This window comes from Sitodiplosis mosellana, unplaced genomic scaffold (assembly GCF_009176505.1).
Source record: "Sitodiplosis mosellana isolate CC-2019 unplaced genomic scaffold, AAFC_SMos_1.0 Smas_scaffold_6191, whole genome shotgun sequence".
NCBI lineage: Eukaryota > Metazoa > Arthropoda > Insecta > Diptera > Cecidomyiidae > Sitodiplosis > Sitodiplosis mosellana.
In genome coordinates this window covers 207,851-230,910 of record NW_022601432.1, presented here as the reverse complement: position 1 = coordinate 230,910, position 23,060 = coordinate 207,851, and the positions used below count along the sequence as shown (strand labels likewise).

The following is a 23,060-nucleotide window of genomic DNA, read 5'->3' as shown; positions in this document are numbered from 1 at the left end:
GACATGATTTTTGTATGAAACTTTTCTTCAAAAGTTTCATACAAAAATCATGTCAAATTTTGCAAGACACATTTTTTTTCAACATTTTTTCGTCTGAAAAAAATTGACATGTTTTTTACATGAAACTTTTTTTTGCGATTTTTTTGGTCGTTATTAAGATAATATGTCGATATGTTAATAAACATATTGGCCGTTATTATTATGTTATGTTGGACCAAATATACCGCCGTTATTATTATGTTATTAAGTATAGTTAATAATATGTTATTGCCCGTAAATCTGTACACACACACACTCTCTCTCATACAAACAAATTTGAAGTATGTGCTTGTATGCATCGACAAACGTACGGCCTGTTACATATTTATGATGCAGAGCGTTCAACATTATGCTTCGTTTTTTTTGCCCTCCTTCTTTTACTCTTTTTTTTACTTTCCAAATCCGCAAAATTATGGTAAATTTACAAAGAATGCAAGCGCTGGAATAGACAAACTTTTATCATTATGAATAATAAATACATGTGAATAATTGAATGGTTTCGCTTTGTAAGATGCAACCACCATATTCATATGCGCGCATACACTTTGATCGAACTTTTTCCTTTGCTCCTTTCTGTTGAAGACGAAGTATATGCGTGGCGATCGAAGTAGAATAGACGATTTTTTTCTGTATGCTTTGACGTCATTTCAGAGTGTGAAAAACAAATATGAACCACACATCTCTTTAATTCACTTCTTCCAATACCTTTGTGTGTAACTTCCAATCGATTGCTTGAAAATAATGGACTAGTGAATTTGAAGAGAGTCAGCAAGAGATAGAGATAGAGATAGAGAGAGAGAGAGAGAAAAGTGACAAGAACCGAAGAGAAACAAAAAAAATTGTTGGCCAAAAAGTTTTTGGGGACGATTTTCGTCAGCGAGAAATTGTGAAAAGTAACGATCGGTTGCCTGCAACTCTTCGATTCACTCGTATTTGCCTTTTGCGAAAATATTCTGTCTGTTTCGGTATAGTTATGTGCATTTTGGCTCGACATACTCTCGTGGTGCTCGTTTTGCTCGTCGGGTTTTCATCATCGGAAAGAAGCACGTGCATGAATGTTCGTACAATGGCAGTTTATGAGAAATGGAAATGTCGCAACTTGCTGTTACCAAACGTTTTTGGTTTCTTCATCTGTTTTTTCTCTCTAACTCTCGCCTGCTCTCTCTCTCTCTCTCTCTCTCCCTCTTTCATGATTTTGTTGTTGTTTTTTTGTGTGTGCTTTATTTTCCTTCCACATTTCTTCTTCTCATTCAATTCCAATTTTTGGGTTGAACTTTAAATTGAGGAAGAAAATATTGGAGCGCCTGTATCATCCACATTCGGCACTTCGTTTACTCGTTGGCATTGCTGTTTCTGCTTCTGATCCTGCTGCTGCTGATTTTTCGGGTTGAACTACATGCTGTTGTGACACTTTTGAAGTGTGCTGCATCCAAAGAGTACTTACTAAAACTTTTGTATTTCTTTCGGATGCAAAGACCAAATATTATTACGACTTGTTGTTTCGGCAACTTTGCGCGCACATCGTGTCCCGTGCCCTTTCGCCCGTCCATCTCATTCCGTATTTGTGCGATATTTTCGAAATCATTTCAAACAATGGACATCATTCATGGCACACCGGTTGACAATTCGCGGCGCAACACGTTATAAACGGGAAATGCAAATGTTCAATGCAAACATCTGAACGTCGTTTTCTTCAATACGAACGGTGTGGGGTTAATGACTTTATGCGCTAAACAAATATTGATGAAAATCGACGGACAAAATTCCGATGGTTCAAAATCCAATCGATATGAATATGCATTTGCGGCGGCAATTGTGTGTGTGTGTGTGTGTGTGTGTGTGTACTTGAATGTTTGGCATGCTTTTGTGCTTCACTTTATATGCTTGATCAAAGGTCCATTAGATGTGACGTATGTCGAAATAGAGGGAAAGCAAAACCGAACGCTGTCATTTACTTTCGAAATTGCGAAATCTCTTCCCGACCTAAATCAGCAGCACCAGCAGCATTTACACAAATAACACAACTTAAACATATTCGACACCCATGTTCGACATTCAAACCATATACACGTAACAAAGCACTGATGGAAATTGTAGTACTACTTCAAGCAACCGCACCGTACACACATAAACTTTTCATATTTATTTGAAAAGTTTTCATAACGATTACGGTTTTGCATGGAGAGTTTCTATGGTGGGTTTTTCCTCATTCGCTCTCTCTCCCTCTCTCGATGTCTTTCAGTTTTGTGTATGTATGAAAATTATACGCACTCTTTATGGCTGATTGTTTGCAGAGTGTATGCAGAGAGAGGGAGAGAGAGAGAGCTAGACTCGGCGAAAGATTGAAGGAGAAAGAGAGAGTTAGCTATGGTTTCGTACAAGATTTTTCGATGTTGAATAAAATGCGGTTGTTGGATAAGTGAGAAGTGCGAAATATGAAGAAACATGAAACATGATTTTGTGTATATTTTTGATACAAAGATTTTGATTCGATGGAACGTTGCTATGATAAATTTTGCCGGCTATTTCCATTCACTTCTGTCCTGTCCCGGCTGTGTCTCTCATTTCATGTGGTGTGGTGATTTTACTTTGAGCAGTTTATTTTTGCCCGAAGCTACGGTCAATTTCTCACATTCCGTACCATTCGAAGTTTGTCTAATAACTTCAATCGACTCATCAACTGATTGTCAATACATAAAATACATAAACATCTCTGGCATGCTGTGCACACAAAAAGCGGAAGCAACATCTCTCCAGCATATGTGTGCACTTGTGCATATGAAGCATCATTCCATTGACATAGAATATTTTCCAATCTCAACAGAACCGGATCGGGTTGATTTTTAAGTGTGAAAACTGAATCAAAACTGAATCGAACTCAATTGGCTTTCTGGCTGTACACATTTTGTGGTGTGCTTTGCATGAGCTGGCCAAATTTAGCCAAATTTTTATTAATCAATGTATACGAAAATTCGAAGTGAAATAAGGTAAGCAGCTTTTGACTGATCTCGATTTTGAATGGCGAAAATGGTGTATGCTTGCAAAACACACGACATTTCAATGAATTTCTCTTAGAGAAACTCCGAAACTTCAAAACTGACCAATGCGTACCATTTCATCGGAATGTTTGTTCATTGTTCTTTGCTTTTCCGACTTTATTAATCTCTTGGATATTGGTTATTGCTGATCGATTAGAAAGAGCTTTGCCATGGCCAAAGATTTGCAAATAGATTTAATGTTGCCATAGTTCCGTTCCATGCACCATCACCACCACCATCGTCCAATGTGAGTGCGATGCATAATGCATGGCTCCGAAATCTATATGCCCACTCTTCTCATTTACGTAGCAAAACATCTAAATATAATATTCAGTAATTATACATTTTGCTGGCCATGATTGCGTTCGCTCGTTCACATAATACCAATTTAATAATTTTCCAAGTCAACGCAAATGCATGCCGTTGCAAGTCGATCCTATTTCCACTCTCTCTCTCTCTCTCCTTAAATCTCTCATCTTTTGATATTATGGCAAACATGCACACACATATGAATACACGCTTATATATATGTGTGTGTGCAGACACTCACACCAAATATGCATAAAAAATCTACTCATCCCTAGTCAAAAATACATGCATCACAAACATCTTCTCAATTGAATGGAAATTTTCATATATGTCAAGTATTGAAGCTCTTCTTGACTAATTGACGAAATGAATATTTTCCATGGTCCAAGTCGTTTGGGATGTAGCTTACGACAATGGTCGATTTTCGCCTCTAAGCTTGGATAATGAACGGAGTAAGCTTTGGCGCAGTCGAACGCGAAGCATAGCACAACACAGTACAGACCATTCCCGTCCCAAACTTGCTCTAACTCGTTAGAAGTGAGGTACTTCATGTGATTTACATTCGGGACGATGACTTTACCAAGAAATGTGTTAATTACTTGTTCTTATTTACAATTTGGCTTTGTGGCTTGGTGTGTACGTAGATCCACATTATTGTTTGCGTATATACGCCGAGGAGTTTATTTTGTAAATTTAATTTGATGCTATTATTTTTGCTCTGCTTTGAATTGTCAAAAATCGTTGTGCTGTAATCCTGGCGAAACAGGAGAGGTTATTTTGTGTAACGTTCTCTCTCTCTTTCTCTCATCCTCTCGCTCGCCCGCTCACTCACTCATCCACTCACTTTTGTCTGCTCATTCGTTTGCCTCATTGTGCATTGTATCTACATTATGGAAGGCAGCACGCATCAAAATGAATATTATATTTTCTTTTATTTTTGCTGTTGTTTCCTCTTAATTCCTTGGCTTTGCATGGAAAATGCGTTATTATCGCTTCACTTAGAAGTGCCGGTGTTGCTTTTTGTGGTTTAATAATACGGATTTCATATTGAATGAATCATTCTTGTGTGTTCTTCTTTCGTATTTTCGGTATAATTTTCGGCGTTGTGGTAAGGAAATGCATATTGTAACAAAAATGAAACAAGATACCGGCCGAAGAATTGCAAGAAAATGGTGAGTGCGTTTTGCACAACATATACACGGAGCAATAGAGAGACAGACATTGGCTTATACACACATGGTAGCTTTGAGTCGGAATTCTACTTCAATGTTCACTTTCATCGCTTTTGTCGAAAGGCGATTTTGCTTTGAGCCGTGCTGTGTTGTGCTGTGTGCATCGCAATGCATTGCATACAAACGCACGAAGCATTGGCCTATGTTAGGCGGAAGCTGCTGACTCTGTGCCCTGTGTGTGTATATATGTATGTATGTATGTATCGTTATCGTGGAATGCATGGCAAAGAAGATTGCTGCAATGGTTCGCAATAAATTGAGCAATATAAAGGCGACTTTGAGTTATCTAATTTACTTACTTTTACTGCCTTTGCCTTTTATAATTTTGCAACAGCGTAAATATCTCAAAATTGTTTAAATCAAATTTTCTACTTGAACATCATCCAGGACATCATTTAATTATATTCCTATGCATTGAATGAGCGCATTGAGCTGATGCATGGACCACTTGAAAAACATTCCAGTATTCTGTATGTCTATCTTTCTCTCTCTCACTCTCTCTCTCTCTCTCTCTCTCTCTCTCTCTCTCTCTCTCTCTCTCTTTTACTCTCACATTGCCCAACAAATTGTGTACAACATAGAGACAGGGATACACACAGATATGTAGATTTTGCATTTTATATATGTGTGGACAAAGTTCGAGTGGAACAGAACAGGCAAACGGCCAACCTGAAGTGGATGGGTAAATGCAAAATGAACAACCCAGCATGAACGTTTGCAACTATTTTTATTTAAAAGAATCAAAGCTAATCATGCATGAAAGGGCAGCTAAACTTTATCAGTTTATAAAAGATTTTTCACGCATACCAACATCAACTGGAAATGCAACCGCATCAATCGAGTGAATGAAGCTGCTTCGAATCGGCTTCAGATGCTTTAATATACACTTGTACACATATACATGCAAACAAGTGCCTGTCACTGCTACCACTCTTTGTTCCGTCAGTTGCACAAAAAACCATTTCCAGGAGAAATGGTCATCTTTACTTAATTTACTTAAGTGAAAAATAATGAACACGTTCTGACAAATGGGCAAAAGACCGAGTATAAGCGAAGAAAGGAGAAAGATATAGAATGACAGAGAGAGAGAGAGAGAGAAACCAGGCGGGTGGTAATGAAAATGAAGACAAAAAGCTAAATAGAATGAAAAAACATACAAAAACTTCTTAAACTTAATTAAAGTCGGTAGAAATTTCGGATTCTGTTCGCACAGTGTGTGTGTGTGTGTGTGTGTGTGTGCAGTTTCACAGTGCTCAAGACACAAAAGTAAGATGATTCGATGACATCGTTCATCATTTATATTGGGGGATGGTGTATTTTGTTGCTTGCATTGTAGTAGCTAAGTGAGCTGGCAACGAATGAGTGAGTCGAATGATTCGAACGGAAATATCCTCTCTATCGTGTAAAACATACACTTTCTGCAATTAGAAAATTGAATTTTCGATTTCTTTTCATCTTCATTTTGTGTTGTGCTGCCTTGTGCGCGCATTGGATGTTGCTCACTAATGTTCCCAATGTTTTTTTTTCAACGACAATCTCTGTATGCTCGCTAATTCAGTTCCAAATCCACTACAGAGGTAGCAACACTCGCGTCCCTTCCCTTCTATCTCACAGTCAGTGTCTTCGTCTCATCTGTCAGTGAACATAAGTGGTCGTTTGTTTTTTGTGTTTCGTCTTTGTTCATGTGAAATCGGAATCCGAGTCCGAATGGAAGACGGAACTTTCTCGTTATCGGTTTGAATGTGTGCACTCCGTCTCTCCTCACTTTTCCTATTGATCGCTCTGTCTTTTGTTTAAACATTAAGAATTGAATAAAAGCACCAACGGATGATGATGCATTTTGTCGGATACAAAGCAGAATAACCACCGCTTCACCGAAAACTATAAACTTCTTTTGTTTGTGATCATGTGTCGTTGCATTTATCGAAATAGAGAACGAGAAAGGCAAAGAGAAAGAGCAACTGCGAAAAATCCATTGATCTTTTTTCAATGTGCCAATACTTGAACAAAAAGAGAGATGCTCATTCTATTATTTTGTTGCTGGCTCTTCTGCTTCTTCTTCTTCTTTCGCTTTTTTGTGTCAAATGATTTCGATCAGCAATTCACATTTACACGCTCGAAATGACTAAAACATTTTTGCTAAATGACAACATAAAAGAATTGCACTCTCGAATCCGTTTTTATTAGTTTCCATTCCGATTTTATCAAGTGAACGAAGAGTTGTCGTCGTCGTCATCGTCGTCGTCATCGTTATTGTCGTTGTCATCATTAATTCAATCCGAGCCAATCAATTATTCAACAAGATTTCGCCTGTATGTTTCGCATATCAACGTAAATTTAATATGGAGCAAATGTTCGATCCATCCACTTCGAATTTCACTTCGTTTATTTCGGGAAATTCGATAAGTCAATTATGAATATTCATAAGGTGGTGTTGGAATGAGCAACACGATTAGGGTGCTAGATAATAAGCCACTTAAAGGATTTTTCGATTAGAGAAAAAGAAAAACGTTGATCCAAACTAAAATATGCAATGAATATTATTTTAAGAATTACACATAATTTTGATTTATTGAGTGAAAATGTTGAGTCTTTTCGTTTCATTTGGTCGGTGTTTTAGAGATTTTTTTTCTTATTCGTTTCCAAAGAATGTAAAATTTAGTATTTTGTGAGAAATAAAAAATCATAATCTAATCTTGAAAGAGAAAAAAAAAATGTTTGTCTTGAAGACAGTTAATTGCTTAAAAATGAATAGTTGCCCGGACTGGCGCCGTTGATTTGCGAAAACCTATCACGAAAGCGTTGTTTGATTCGATCAAGTGGAGTGGTTGCAGCCAATGAAATATTTGTATCAAAATCACGTTTCACTGGTGTTTCACCTGTAAATAAACAAGAATGTTTTTGATGTTTGCTCTTTGACTTAGAATACAGAAAGACGAAGTGAATGAATGACTTTAATAAAGTTTAAATTACCTAATGGCTCGTATTCACAAAAGTCCATTTCGCAAAAGTATTTCAATTGATTACAACATGCAGAGATTTCATGCGTCATTTTCTTCGACATTGATTGTGTGTCCGATGAGATTCCATTGAGCACCTCTGCATTCGCCTTGTATTGTTCTGATAAACGGGATTGATTTCCATTCAAATCACTTTGGAGAATTGAGATTTCACTATTGACTTCAATAATATCACGTTTCGATGGTAAGCTCTTGGTAATAGTATCAATGTACTTTCGACTGGTATCTATGGCTGAGGTATTGTTTATGGCCACATTTTCCAGCAAATCATTACCCAATACCATTTTCTTCTCAACGATGTCTTTGAGTTCAGTTTGCTTTGTACGAAAATCATTGGATAGCTGTGGATGTGTGAATAATGCCCTTTGTTCATTTACCGCAATTAAATGAGCATCCAACGATTCAACTATTTCCATTTTCATTTGCTGCACATTCTTTTCCGTGGCTTGCAAGTTTGGTTCAATCGTATTCTTGATTCCGGACGCATTTTGTTGGATTTGAACAACGACTGTACGCATTTGCTCGTAAATCAGTTGCATTTTATCATCAATAGTGCTACCAATATCGACACATTCTCCAACCGATGAATGCATTGCACTAATCATCCCAGACACTTTTTCGCTGTGAGATTTCATTCGCTGCTTGATGTCGTCGACCATTTTATTCACTGTGATAAAGTGGTTCAGGTACTGAAAATACGAAACGAAAAAGTTGTATCGATTTTTTTGTGAAATGGAAGAAATTTTTTAAATTTGATTCATACGAAATTTAGAAGAAAAAAAATGAAGGAAAAAATTACCAATTCTCTGAGCTCTTTGTAAGATAGTTCTATTGTATTCGATTGTTCGCCCAATTTTTCGGCAAACTCTTTGTAAAGTGTATGATTCAATTCCGATGACTTGAGATGCGACACCAGATAATCACTGAAATCATTTTTATTATCATTCCATTTGTTCGTTTCCTTCGTAAGATTCACTTCCAACTGATCCAAAATTGCAAGGGATTTCGTTTTTATCACCTTGATCAGCAAATTTGCATTACGCGTGAAGGCTCCTTTGGATATTTTTAAAGAAAAAAAAAACGTATCATAATTTTGACATTTTGACGAAATTAAAAAATGATCCGTATCAATAAGATGAAAAAAAGCCCATTTTCTACACTTACTTTCAAGATCGCCAGTCTTTTGTAGTTTTGCATCAACAATCGTTCGAGTCGCGGTTGAATGTTCTTTCAGACCGTCTAACTTTCGTTTCATATCTGCTTGGAAGTCAAGAACCGTTTGAATCAAACGTGCATCCGCCACCCTATACCGTGCCACCGAGTCATCAAGATTTGATTTATCAACTAAGACTTCTCTGACTACTGCGGTAATTTCGGCGGCTTGTTCGGTGATGGTTTTTTCGGTGGCACTATGTCGATTAATCTTCATTTCACGCTGTTTCGTTACATTCGATAGGATCTGCACGTGTCTTTGTTTCGTCGATGCAATCGTTTGAAGTTTTTCCAGTTCGTCCCTTTTAACGCACAGCGTTGAATTAACGTTGGAAAAAGTGCAATCCAAATCATCGCCTTGTTCATTCACCACCTTCAATTCTTGTTTGTACCGTCGCGTATCGGTTCGTGTGATGTGCATTTCATTCTGATAGTTAACGTACATTTCATCGGTCAAAAAGTGGCCGCATTTGTTACGATTTGCATCGATGTCCATAATTAATTTGCGTATCTCTAGTGTCATCTCGTTGAGAGTGCGTGCATCGTCGAGGCGTTCATTAATTTTTGGATGATTCACAATGCGATTCATACGATTCAAAAATTCCAATGTTTGAATTGTCTCTTCGATGGCGCTACTACCTGATGCAATGCTGGCCACAATTGATGTTTTCGCATTGCCACCAAGTGATTCTTGCATGATTCGCGTCAATTTCGAATCGCGATACGGAATATACGTTTGTTTATTGATAAGTGCTTGAACAACTCGACTTAAACTGGTGAGTGATTGTACGGTTTTGGCACGTGCTTGTTTTTTCTGACTTTCTTGGCTGCCCAACTGCACCAAACACATTTTACGATACTTGAACAGCTCTTCATTTTCTTCAACTTGAAATTTTGGCTTCTCCTTCGATTGAACTGAAATGGTGAATATCGAATGGGATTTTGGGGAGCGTGCATTTTTCTGCGCCAGTCGAAGGATCATTAATGCTTCGGCTGCACTGTGCACTGTTGTTTCTGTTAAACCATTTACGTACACTTGACTTTTGTCATTTTCAAAAATTTTCAACTGATTGATACCGCTACCAGCCGCATTTGGCTGTAACAAATCGACAAGTTCTTCGTCGAGAATTTCCAAATATGAAATTCGTACAGATGAACTGAGCTCCAACTGGGTTAAATGCTCAAACAGACGGTACATAGCACACGAAACAAGAGCGTTCATCGTATCATTATTAACTGTTGGCGGCGGCGGTGGTGGTGGTGGTATTTTTGACATGTTCACTGATGTTGGCGCTAAAATCGGCGTCGACGACACCAAATTTGAATGATTTGCGATAATATTCGGTGTGTCGGCTCGTGTTGCACCATACGAAAAAAGTGTGCAGCTATAACCTTGAATAATGTCACGAACGATTGGCACCAAAATCACATTGTATGCTTCATCTTGATGAATGTATTCGGGAAAAATGGCATTGAATTTGTATTTGCACTCCGTGTATGTATTCGAGCTCAACGCTATCTCCTGGTCAGACACCACATGAACAAACTTTCGAATATCCGAACTGGACATGGGTCTAGAATAAACAAAGAAAAAATAAAACATTATTTTTTTCATAACAAATTTTAATTCATTCATTGCTTGTATTTTTTTTGTTTACCTCAAACGAACAAAAACTTTGATATTTTCCGTGAGCTCAGACATGGTTCACCAAATATTTAAGATATACACGTAAGAAAAATAATCAACACTGATAGCTATTTGGCTCAATTTTCGGTGTTCAACAGTAAAATTTCATTTGAAATTTGCTATGCGTCCATCGAATGGTGAGTGTTTGTGTGAAATGCATTTCAAATGATACAAACTGTCAAATTCAATTGAATATGACGATCACAGCGCCACCACAGCTGACTCACACTTCGTCCGTAATTGAGTTTCGGTTTTGTTGATACGGTACAAGCAACGGATTTTTGAGGAAAAACAAATACTTTCAATGTACGTTGAACGTATTGTTATTATTAGTTTCATGAGAATTATCGCTAATCAGACGAAAATTGCGGCAATTTTCATTTTTCATCTATTTTTCATTTATTCCTTTTGTAAATCGGTTTATTTGAAACGTATAAATTCATATTGAATAGAAAACCTGTCAACAGCCGTAAAACTGGTTGATTATTGGCTTTTGATAGGGATTAGCCCAAATCGCGTTGAAATTTGAAATTTCATCATTTGACAGCTAAATCCTAACAGAATTCCATTTGATTTCGTGAAAAGTGTGTGAACATATCAAAAGGCGTTGTTAGTTTCATTACTTTTTCGTTGCACTTGATTTTGTCTTTTAATCGAGCTATTAGCTGTGCCGTCTATTTTATTTATTTTGTAATTTTGTATTGTGTTAAATTAAAATAGAAAAACTTTAATATAAAAAATGAATGGGAAAAATAAAAGCAACGAAAATATCCAAGTCTACGTTCGATGCAGGTAAACATCGTAGTAATACCGATTCCATAGAGACACTGCAAATAAATTACACTCGATTGGAACGACATTAATACTGATCAAATGTTTCTTCATTTCTATTCGCACATATTTAGACCAATAAATAATCGTGAGCGTAGCATTCATTCGCATGAAACGGTCAAAGTGGTGTCAGACCGTGAAGTTGTTGTAAAGCAGCCACTAGACGGTCGTCACACAAAAAAGTTTACATTCGATCGTGCATTTGGTCCGGATTCAAAGCAGTCGGACGTGTATCAAGTGGTTGTAGCGCCATTGATCAATGAAGTGCTATCGGGATATAATTGTACAGTGTTTGCCTATGGCCAAACTGGCACCGGCAAAACGCATACAATGATTGGTGACGAAACACCACAGAGCAGCTCATCTTATGAAGATGTTAGTATTTTTCTTTAAATAGAACCTCATGAGCGTTTCAGTTGTAATTTTTTATTTCATTTTATTTTTAAACAGTCATCAGCTATGGGTATTATACCAAGAGCACTATCGCACATGTTCGAAGAGCTTCGTACGATGGATGTGGAATTTACAATGCGCATCTCGTATTTGGAACTGTACAATGAGGAATTGTGCGATTTGTTGTCGTCGAATGATGTCGCCCAAATTCGTATCTTCGAAGATCCAAACAAAAAGGGATCGATTATTGTACAAGGTTTGGAAGAGATACCCGTACATAGTACGGCCGATGTGTATAAATTGTTGGCCAAAGGTCAAGAAAAACGCCGAATGGCCACCACCTTGATGAATGCACAATCGTCGCGTTCGCACACGGTCTTTTCGATTTTGGTGCACATCAAAGAGAAGGACGGAATCGAAGGCGAAGAATTGTTGAAAATCGGCAAACTTAATCTAGTCGACTTGGCGGGCAGTGAGAATATTTCAAAGGCCGGCAACGAAAAAGGTATTCGCACACGTGAAACGGTCAATATCAATCAATCGCTACTGACACTGGGTCGTGTTATTACGGCTTTGGTTGAGCGTACACCACATATTCCGTATCGTGAATCGAAATTGACGCGTCTTTTGCAAGAATCGCTCGGTGGTCGCACAAAAACGTCAATCATTGCCACCATTTCACCGGGACACAAGGATTTGGAAGAAACGACAAGCACCTTAGAGTATGCCAATCGAGCCAAAAACATTCAAAACAAACCCGAAGTGAATCAGAAGCTCACAAAGAAAACCGTATTGAAAGAATATACCGAAGAAATTGATCGATTGAAACGTGACTTGATGGCGGCTCGCGACAAAAACGGTGTTTATATGGCCGAAGAGACATACAATCAAATGAACTACCAATTGGAATCACAAAAAGCTGACCTCACCGATCAGATCAATAAGTTGAAGGCTGAAAAGGAGAAAGTGGCCGCCAAACAAAAGGAACTGGAGGAAATTAGTGTCGAACTGGACTCACGCAACCAACAACTCAAAGAAACCGAAGACATATTGACAGAAACGAATGAGGTAAGCATCGATTCAAACTTTTTTTTTATGACATATTTTCAATTGGAACTCTATGGAGAATATTGAAAATGGTCTTTTGCTCCGTAAAAATTGGTTTTATCTATTGATTTTGTGACTTTTTCCATTCAGATTTTGGATAGAGCAAAACGTGGCTATCAAGAGAAGAAGCAAATTCTTGCGAAGCATGTACAAACCGAGAAAACACTCACCACCCAAGCAAAACAATTGATGGATGTTGCGAATGTTGCTACGAAAGACGTTCACAAATTACACGAAACAATTTCCCGGCGCAAAAATTACGATTTCAATAATCGTGAAGCATGCAAAAATCTGGACACCAACCTAAACAGTCATCTCACCACAATGACAAACAACATTGATGAATACAAATCAGCGTTGAACGATCAAACGTTGTTGCTAATCAACAAAATGGGTAAGAATTGGAATTTCTTTATGCTTCCATCAAGTTTTCAATAATTGGAGCATTAAATCGAACCATATTTAGTCGATTTTGAATATGAAACCAACCACTTGAAGTGCATGAAGATAATTTGTTAATGTTTTGACTGTATGGTTTAGGTGCCAACACAAAACAAAGCAAAGAGCTTTGTGTAACGATGCTTGCAAAAATAAGCACGTTAATCGAGGTGGAACAAGAGGGCAAACGTGTAATCGAAGAATGTTTAGCGAGCGGTAAGACCGATGTTGAGGAAATATTCAGAAAGCATCTCGAGGAAAAGGACAAAATTCTGAAAGCCGCAGAACAGCAAAGAGAAGCACTGAAAAATCAATATCTCGAACTTCAGGCCAACATCGATGAATCGTACAAAGAATTCGATGAAAGTGAGCTGAAACTTCAGAATTTGGTAAGAATTCAAGCACATACATTTCAAACCTTCTTTGAAACCTCGATTGAAAGCTAGGATGAAAATCTCATAATTCATGTATCTGTATCTATTTAGCATGAGAATCATTTCGATTTCGTCAGTAGTCATCAAAATGAAGTGCGGCGTAGTTTGGTGAAGAAAAGTGATGCAACCGTTGAGGGAATCCAATCAAGTCGACAGACTCTGGCCACTTCAACGGAGAAGCATGACGAACTAACATCAAAACTGAGCAGTTTGCTTGATGAAATGAAAGTGTTGGTGGATCAATCGAGAGGCAATAATCAAATGGTTCGCGGTGTGGCCAACGATTTGGGAAAGGTTAAAGCGCAAATTCAAAATGATCTAGCCGAAAATTTGGATGTGTTTGATAAGTTCAAAACGCAAATGACCAACAACAACACGGCGATGACGTCAACATTGGGTGCATGCAAAACAGCTGCCAAAAATATCAAATCAAATGTGTCGGAAATGGTGCGAGTAAGCAGTGAAAATGAAGACGATCTGGTGGCGACCATAGCAGAAATGGATAAAAACTTTGTCGAACAGAAGAATGTGCTGACGGACAAAGTGTACGATATGTTCAATCAGATCGAAAACACATGCGAAATGACCCGAATCGATATTGATGGCGGTTTGAATGGTGTAATCAAGGATGTGACCGATGAACAAGATCGTCTCGTTGACTATCAATTTGAATTCGATGACACAATGACCACATTGGAAGCGACACAAAATGAATTCCACGACACACTGAACTCGGACATTGAATTTTGCCAGCAACGATTGCAAAAATTCCAAAATGACGAGCTACAGATTTACACACCAACCGGCCAAACGCCATCGAAACGTGAATACAGCTATCCCAGAAAACTGGCAACTACATCGCCACATGGTAAAATAATCGCCGACTTTTGGAGCATACACAATCCAGCTGATTTGAATTGTTCGGCTATCATATCGGAGGTGAGTTTGGATGGGTATTTCATCAAGCATACATAACAATAAAGAATATTCAAACGAATGTTGAAACAACTAAAGAAAGAAAAAAATTGAAACTCATTTTCTTCTCATTTTTTATTCCACAAAGGAAACAATCAGAGCTGAATCACCAACAGTGATGGAATCAACCGAAAATGACAGTATTATGGAAAATACATTGCAACCATCCGTGTTGGAACAGTCAGTGGATCGAACGTTATGCGATAGTCAACAATTCAATGCCAATTCAATGTCAACACCGTTCACAAGTAGCCTGCGCAAACAGATTCCCACACAAAATCTCTCAAACATTGAAGTGTCCAGCATTTGTGTAAGTAAAATCGGCCCAGAAAAACCCAGTCTATTAATTTGATTCAATCTAATTTATTTATTTTTCTCAAATCGATACAATTTTCTAGGAGGAGAATAAAGAGAATTAGAATCATCTGTTGGATATAAATCTATAAATCCATCTGCATTTGCATTGTTTGCACAAAAATTGTGTTTGCCCGCACCAAAAGTTGTACTTTACATTTTATTTGAATCCTCTGAGTTAGCATTCAATGTTCATTTAAACTGTAAAACTTAAATCTAATAATGTTTTTTTTTATACAATTATAACAATTATTCACAAACTGAAATGAAAACTATTAAGTAATCTGTCTTACATTGAGTTTTTGTTGTTTAAAAAACTAACATTTGCTTTTATAATAATCAATTCTATTCCTACTGAATAAATATACTTAAAATACGAACAGCACTCGTTTTATTTTTGTCTAATTGCCAAATAGGAGTCCACTGCTAAACGATCGACGAATGGTGGACAGTTCCCGGAGGCTGGAATTGTTTGATTGTGACATCAATAGCAATTCATTTTCGGACGAGGTTTTACGTAAGATCATTTTTAGCCGATGTGATGGCATTGTTTCGTATTTTACGCATTTATTTTTCAACCAACTGAATGAATTCACATGGAATATGCCGTCATCTTTGTGATGATGATGATGTGCACCAATCCAATCGCATTCACAATCGCTATCAATGTGCGGTTGCACATGATGCGCGAATTGCTGTTCAAAGAAATTGTAGCTCTTCAAACTGTCGTTCTGCAGTGAATGGCGACGCGGTGATGTTAGTGCATTGGCCAAGATTGGTTGGTCTTGTTGATCGGTTAGCACCAATGGCGATTCTTGTATATCAATCAATCTGTGTGGTTCAGTGTTTATTATCAAAGCTGCAAAAAGGAAACACATAGTGAGTTCAGCTAGGCCAAGCTCTCAGTCGGACACTCGGTTTCATTACCCAGTCGACTCGTATTCGACTCTCTATCATCGTCCAATGCTGGATCTAATGCAAACGATTGCTCAGATGATGACAACTTTCGCCTAGAAAATGAACGAAATGCGATATGTTTTGATTTAAAGTATAAACGATTTGCATCATTATGATTATATGAGGAATTTTGTTGAGTTTATATAAGAAAATGTCCCAACAATTTTAAATCACTGGCAAGTATAGGATTGGTGTAATTCATAGTTTGATATTTTGATATTTACATCATTTTTGTGTGTCGAGGTGTATATTCGGGTGGCGGACTGTCTGGTATTAACAAAATTTGACTACTTCGTCGCGAATGCACATTCACCGTTTCCGAGTGTCGACCTGCAAATTCCATTTAAATTGGGAAATTAAATAATTGAAATTGAGATGGTACTTCATTTGATTTTCGTACGTTGTGTTCGCGAAGAGATTTCACATTCAATAATGCTAGCGGCCAATGCTTCTCGATCAGTGAGGTACAGCTCGGGTATGAGCATTTCAGACGGTGTTGGTGTACATGTGGGCATATTCAGCAAGGAATTTTGTTCGCATTGTCGTGAGTGGCATCTGAAAAATGGATCGTATTCATTAAAAAAAAGATTTAAACATTCGATTTGAATTCGAGCACAAACCTTGAACGCGAGCGCGAGCGTGATCGTCGCCGTTTTTGATGTGTTTCCAATATGGTAGTGCTGGATCGTCGAAGAGTCATATCCAATTTTAAGCTACTTGCTTCTTCGTAATCTGGTGGTTCTTCGTATGCTGGTGGCTCCTCTTGAGCTGCTTCATTCTCTTCATTCTGATTATTTGCGCTATTATCTAAGGATTTTGATCGTATGTTATTAAATAGTCAGTACGTCAATGTTTTAATATATTTGAAAAAAAAAATAAAAAAAATAAAAATAAACAAATGCGTCACAGATATTAATCTTTGTCCTAAAATCGACCTATTTATCGGCTGTCATCCAACCGAATTCATGTCGTAAATAGCATTAAAACAAAATGAAATTAAAACATCAATTAATAACGTTCTCGAAAATTCCACTCAATTTAAATGTATAAACAAACCAATTGTCATTTACTGAACTAAACGGGAAACGAAAATTGATTTTCATTTCCGGTAACAAAACAAAACAAAACCACTTCATTTCGTTTCATTCTTACCCAAAAGTTCGCTAATCGTTCTCAATTGGCTTTGTAGTTCTCTTTGTTCGCGAACATGATGATTCATTCGGTACAGAATCATAATTAACAACAATATCAGCATGACCAAACTCATGGCGCTAGCTAAAAATACCAACGTTGCCGTCTTTAAATCAGGATAATGATCGATTTTCGGGAAAAAGTAGTTTGGCGTATGCGTGAGCCAGTACTGATTCGTTTCTGCTTCATCGGCTGCTTTGGCAGAAAATGGATGAAGAAACAGTTAAAATGGCGCGAAAATATAAATTTTTGAACATATTCCTAACCTTCACTGCTTCCGCACCGCTCATTTTCATCACTTCCATCGCCACAATGATCGAATCCATCACAAGAAAGAAAGAACGGAATACATCGATGATTTTCACACAGAAATTCCGGCCCTGGGAAACAATCTGTAGAATATAATGTTGAATGATTGCAGCCAAACAATTAAACTCTATTGGATTGAAATGTAAAATAAAACCAAATTAATCCATACCCATGTAACTAAAAGCCGTATAAACGATGGCGAAACGTGATTCAGGTGAAAAAACGCCCTTGAACGAAATATAAAATCCGGACGACAATGTTGTAACGAAACTTTGGAATTTCTCATGTTTCCCTTCAATCGGCCAATCATATTGTTTTAACATGGTTGAATTTGATGTTGAACCATCTCGAATTACAACACTTGATGCACTCTCTGAGAAAACAACAGTTGAAATTAAAGCTCCATGCCCAAAATCGCGTTAATTATAATATCATTGTAAAGAAAACAAAGTTGCTGATTACCCATATTCTCAAATGTGTCAATGCGAACCAAAAGATGCGTTTTCAAATGAAGGTAGTTATTCGACGGTTTGATAAGCCAAATGCAATCGTAGGCCATGGCACTCGAGTTGGTCATATTCATCATTGTGATTGCACCACCGAACGTTTCAACCAGACCACCGCAATGTGTGTTAACCGTTTCTTCTGTGACATTTGGCGTGAGATAGCGTATGGCTGCACGATAACCGGCACCAGTTCCTCCATTGCCATTGAAATGAATTCGCATCAAGCGTGTCAAGAGACGAATAATCGGCGGTCGAAATATTTCACCTGTGTATCTTTCAATCAATTCATCTTGTTCATCGTAAAGCTACAAGAAAAATATCGGGATTTTCTAACAAAGGATTTCAATGCGAACATTTTCATTTGTTCAATTCAATTCTCTTGTAAGAATCCTTCAAACTAACAATTCCTCTCTTCTTATGAAACATTTTTCTAGAAAAAGTTCCAATGAAACCTCAAATCTAAACCCACCTCCATCACTGAATTCAACGAAATTTGAAAGTCAGAAAATTCGATTTCGATAATACAATCGATGGTATAGTTTGAATTGCATACGATCACATGATCAATGGTTAAATCTCGTGGATAATAATTTGGGAAAAATGGAGATTCAAGCACATCATCTTTAGACGTTTGATTTGCTGACACATTACCCTCATACGTTAGCAGATTTTCTGGAATCGAAAAGAATAAAATTATTGGAATCGAATTAAAATAATAAAGACAAATAAAAGAAACAATAAATCAAATCGAACGAGTTTAATGTGTACATACTTTCACTGACATAGGTTAAGTTAAATGGATTATCATGGCTTTTTTGAAACACATAGTCAATGACCAATATACGGCCTCTGGTTCGAAATTCATACGGTGACCTTCCGCACCACATTTTCTCCGTCAAATTTTCCTCGTACGGTGGCTCAGTGAAGTTAATATAATCGGCGCATTTACATTGTGTGTCGCCTTCATCACAGGTTTTTGCAAATTGTGTATTGCTAACGACAGCGAAAAATGGAATCAAATAAATAATGGAAAATCATGCAAGGCTCAGTCAATTATTGAGTTCTTGAATTTCAGAGGAAAAAAAAATCAAAATTTTTGGATGAAAACTAAAATGGCATTGAATTAGAGTATTTACGTAATGTTTACGGCAAAAATACATCCAGCACATGTTATCAACTCCAATTGGCAATGATAGTGTATAATTGCTGTTCCATCGGGAAAACGTTCAACTCTCGCAACTTTCTGAAATGGATTGAACGAAAACGGATTAAATGCATTTTTGTACATTCCGGAAAGGGTAAATTTCGATTGCAATTTTTTTTAGCACATAAATTCTATTAACCCTATCAAAGCGATGGTTCCATATGGAACCGTTTTTAAATATGTTCTGCAAGAACACGTAAATTTGTTAATTTTTATTTCGTTTCTCGTCTAATGACTTTTTTATGACAGAGAAAAGTTGAACCTATCAAAAAATATATAATTTATATCATTTGGTTCGGTACAATATGAAATAGGGCATTTTGCATTTCGGAAAAAAAAATTTTAGGGGGTCAACACACGAGAAAGAATCGGAAAATTTTCAAACAACTCGATTATTATTTTATTTCGGAATGAAGTTTTGAAGCTAAGCATGTACAGATACATATCTTTTGATCTAAAAATTAACATTGAAAACAAAAAACGTGGAAAAACAATCTTTCCATGGTTTTTCTTATGTTTGTATTGGAAAAATACGTCGTGAAAAAATCAAGATTTTCCACGGAAAATCTTATGAATTTTCAATCGGTCGCACCATAATTTAAAAGTATGCATGCTCACCTTTATCAAAGACTTAAAATTGAATCGATTTTTTAAAATTTTATTTGCATTTAAGCCAAATTTTTAGAACTTTGCAGGGAAAAAATGAAAAAAGGTATCACAGCTTTGAATTGGTTAAGCGATGACAAATCCACGACACGAGTAACTTATTAGGTCACCAAGGTTGTACAATGTACACACACAGAGAAAATATTCACACACACATACAACGTTGACATTCATATTGAATTTATTCAATTATTGAATTAGAAATGATTGCAATTGATCGTCACAATGGTACAACCGATCAAAATATGGTCAATGCTCTTGATTTAATCGAGATTTTTTTTTGTATTTTGCTGTCATTCTACAGTTTATTTGGATCAGAATCGGTTACAAACAGATTGTACTTATGTGTTTCATTGACGAAATTCGCAAGTGAATCGACGTACAATAATCTTGTTAAACGATTGACCGAGAGTCAGCTGGGTGTGTGTGTGTGTGTGTGTGTGAGGACAAATACATTGACACACGGCGGTTATTTGCAACATAAAAATAAATCCACATTCGTTGAACAAAAATTTCCGTTAAAGGAACAATTCAAATGTTTGAACACATCAAGTGTTGAGCTCGCTTTCACAATGGGGAAACAAAATCACTTGAAAACAAAACGCAACCGTTTTCTCACATTTTTCAAAGTCGAAGCTGTAACATTAGCCGCCTGAATTGCTCCACTTCCATTTTCATCTAAATACATTCGTCGTCCACTGTACGCACTGCATATTTCATTCGAATCACTTGAAACAGATCCAACAATTGAAATTACAAAAATCACAATGACTGTTCGCTGATTTACACCCAAAATCATTTCAGAAAACACCAAATATTCGTCAACAAGAACTTGTCAATTTTTCCACACAAATTCGGAAAATTTGATGGTCTTTTGTTTTTCTAAATGCCGTTTGCTAGCTCAAAGAGAGCACTAGTAGTAATATAGTATCGCAACAACGATCGAACTGGCAATGGTTATAATTTCTTTCGTGGTCAAATATAAACTAATCATACTATTGCGACGTTGATGGACGGCAATTGTTTGTCACTACGAGAAAAAAAAATACACAAGCCGATGTTGTTTAAGACAACAGCACAAGCTTTTTGCTTTGAAAAAAAAAAATCGAAGAAGCCATACAATGGATCAATTATATATTGTGGTGACTAAGCCAAGTGACGATGAAATAGAACGACATTTCACTGTGTTGTGTTTTACGCTTTTCCATTTGCATTTTCACAGTTTTTGAAGACGTCGGCTGCATAACACAGCCGTGTTTAATTTGCGATGCAAAAGAAAAATACTCAAATTGAAAATGAGAAATTGTAGCGCAGTTGGGCATTATAGGCTGTCATTGTTGTCGGACGAGAGATGACGCAAATGAGTGTGAAAGTTTAACTGGCGTCATATTCCTCAGACAAAAACAAAGTTTCTTGCAAACCTTCCCCTTGAAAAGAGTTCTCATTGACGTAATATCATTATAAAAGCTTGATTTGAACTAAAAATCAAAAGTTTTTACAATAATATTTAAAATTTACAGCATTTGATGCAACACAATGGTCGATGGAATGAATACAGCCAAAATGGAATGATGTAAAATAATCACCGTGTATTCTGTCGCAAACATTATGAGAGATGGAAAACCAAGTGAAAAGAAGAAGAGAAAAAAAACAACATGTTATTGATCTAGTGCACACTCCAAATGAATGTAGAAAAGACGCTTAACGGAGCCGCCCTCTAAGCCAGCTCAACAAGCTAATTATTTATATAATCATCAGTAGCACTGCACATGGTAGCACTGGACGTGCACGTTCTTACAAAAGTTTGCTCCAAAAACGACAGATACGAAATAATACAGCTAATTTTTCTTTATTTCGATTTTTTTTTTTGGTATTCTTTATTTGTTTTCATAGTCGTTTGTCACTCACATAATGTTTAAACTAACACCGAATTTGTGCAATAATATTACTTAACGGTAGAGTGTTCAGGGTGAAAGTCAAGGCACAAACATTAAAATTATATGAACTGATAGCATCTGTGAACAAAACAAAAATCTGCTTGCCGGCCGTTACCATCTGCCGCCCGTTGTGATCGATCTCACCAAATTGCTGACCGTTCGAAGTACTCCAATCGGTATCTGGGCAAGTGAAATTTAACAATCACATTTGATTATTTTTTTTTTTATAACTAAACTTTGATTTCAAGTGATAAAAATGAACTTACAGCGAAAATCAGTTCAAAAATGGAGCCAATCGGATTATTGGCAATTTGTTGTTGATTTCGTATGGTTGTCGATTGAATCCATTCAACATCGTTTGGAATACTTGGTAATGAAATTCGTGACGAATTTCCTCGACCACTTATAACGTTAGCTATTTGTCTATTATATCGTGCCGTTGTTGATGTAAGCTCCTCTCTTTCGGAATTATGTGTGTTCGTGAAAGGTTTGCAATCAATCGATGTCTTTATCAAAATGATAAAAACCAAAAAAAATTTCAACGAACTTTTCATGCTGACTATTTGTATCTGCATTTTGAATTTATCTAAAATTTTCAAACTTTTTTATTTTCACTCGAAAAACTTGTGTTGATTTCTCCGAATTTAGTTTATTCCAAGTCAACTGCTGTTCAAAAACTGATTGAATCGCATCGAATCATCCGAAATATATCAGTGTGGCGATGGTGTGCCATCGAGTTGTGAAAAAAATAGTACATTTTCGGATAAACACTGATTATTGACAACAATACTATTTCCATTGAAACAATACTGATCTGATTAGCATCAGTAATTATATTACGGGTTCGAAATTATGATTGGCAATGAATGGAACGAAAGAAAGAATTAAAAAAAAACTAAAAGTGTACAGCCATGGCCATTGTCAATAAAAAGTCGGACTTAATTGCGTAAATAAAGCTGAAAATCATGCGGTGCTATTTTTGTGAGCAATTAAAAAAGAATTGTGGTACTTTTGCCATGGAGTAAAACGTCATCGTTTCGAAATTGGTAGAAATTAATGTCAATGAAACCCAAATTTAGCGATCGATTTTGTCAACAAAATTAATTTTAGATTTTCTCGCATTTTTGTCTCTCTGTCTCCAGTTGGGGTCATTTTTGACCAAATGTGAACATTCTAGACTCATCGCTGTGTATTGTTGATGCTTGGCCGATTTGTACGTAT

The 23,060-nt window shown here is 36.8% G+C and overlaps 3 protein-coding genes across 5 annotated transcripts; 1 reads left to right on the top strand and 2 right to left on the bottom strand.

Moving 5' to 3' along the window:
- Positions 1-7,158: 7,158 nt before the first annotated feature.
- LOC129576559 (kinesin-like protein Klp61F) lies at positions 7,159-10,727 on the bottom strand. Its single transcript, XM_055461782.1, has 5 exons — positions 10,509-10,727; positions 8,803-10,424; positions 8,438-8,691; positions 7,592-8,327; positions 7,159-7,497 (listed from the first exon to the last, which is right to left on the bottom strand). Exons 1-5 carry the CDS (start codon positions 10,550-10,552, stop codon positions 7,352-7,354), a joined length of 2,802 nt encoding a protein of 933 aa, XP_055317757.1. The 5' UTR covers positions 10,553-10,727; the 3' UTR covers positions 7,159-7,351.
- A 287-nt stretch (positions 10,728-11,014) lies between these two features.
- On the top strand, positions 11,015-15,449 carry LOC129576556 (kinesin-like protein Klp61F). 2 transcript variants are annotated; one of them, XM_055461779.1, is made up of 8 exons: positions 11,015-11,329; positions 11,443-11,743; positions 11,819-12,829; positions 12,959-13,262; positions 13,409-13,695; positions 13,792-14,679; positions 14,804-15,025; positions 15,114-15,449. In XM_055461779.1, the coding sequence occupies exons 1-8, from the start codon at positions 11,277-11,279 to the stop codon at positions 15,132-15,134; spliced, it is 3,087 nt and encodes a 1,028-aa protein (XP_055317754.1). In that variant the 5' UTR covers positions 11,015-11,276; the 3' UTR covers positions 15,135-15,449. The 2 variants fall into 2 exon arrangements, with proteins under 2 accessions (XP_055317754.1, XP_055317753.1); XM_055461778.1 differs by having other exon boundaries at positions 11,080-11,329; positions 14,804-15,449.
- On the bottom strand, positions 15,059-20,928 carry LOC129576557 (uncharacterized). 2 transcript variants are annotated; one of them, XM_055461780.1, is made up of 13 exons: positions 20,522-20,928; positions 19,169-19,275; positions 18,805-19,025; positions 18,502-18,704; positions 17,989-18,337; positions 17,696-17,899; positions 17,484-17,609; positions 17,179-17,409; positions 16,647-16,833; positions 16,427-16,581; positions 16,251-16,356; positions 15,997-16,079; positions 15,059-15,928 (listed from the first exon to the last, which is right to left on the bottom strand). In XM_055461780.1, the coding sequence occupies exons 1-13, from the start codon at positions 20,699-20,701 to the stop codon at positions 15,471-15,473; spliced, it is 2,610 nt and encodes an 869-aa protein (XP_055317755.1). In that variant the 5' UTR covers positions 20,702-20,928; the 3' UTR covers positions 15,059-15,470. The 2 variants fall into 2 exon arrangements, with proteins under 2 accessions (XP_055317755.1, XP_055317756.1); XM_055461781.1 differs by having other exon boundaries at positions 15,059-16,079; positions 17,179-17,412; positions 20,522-20,865.
- Positions 20,929-23,060: the final 2,132 nt, after the last annotated feature.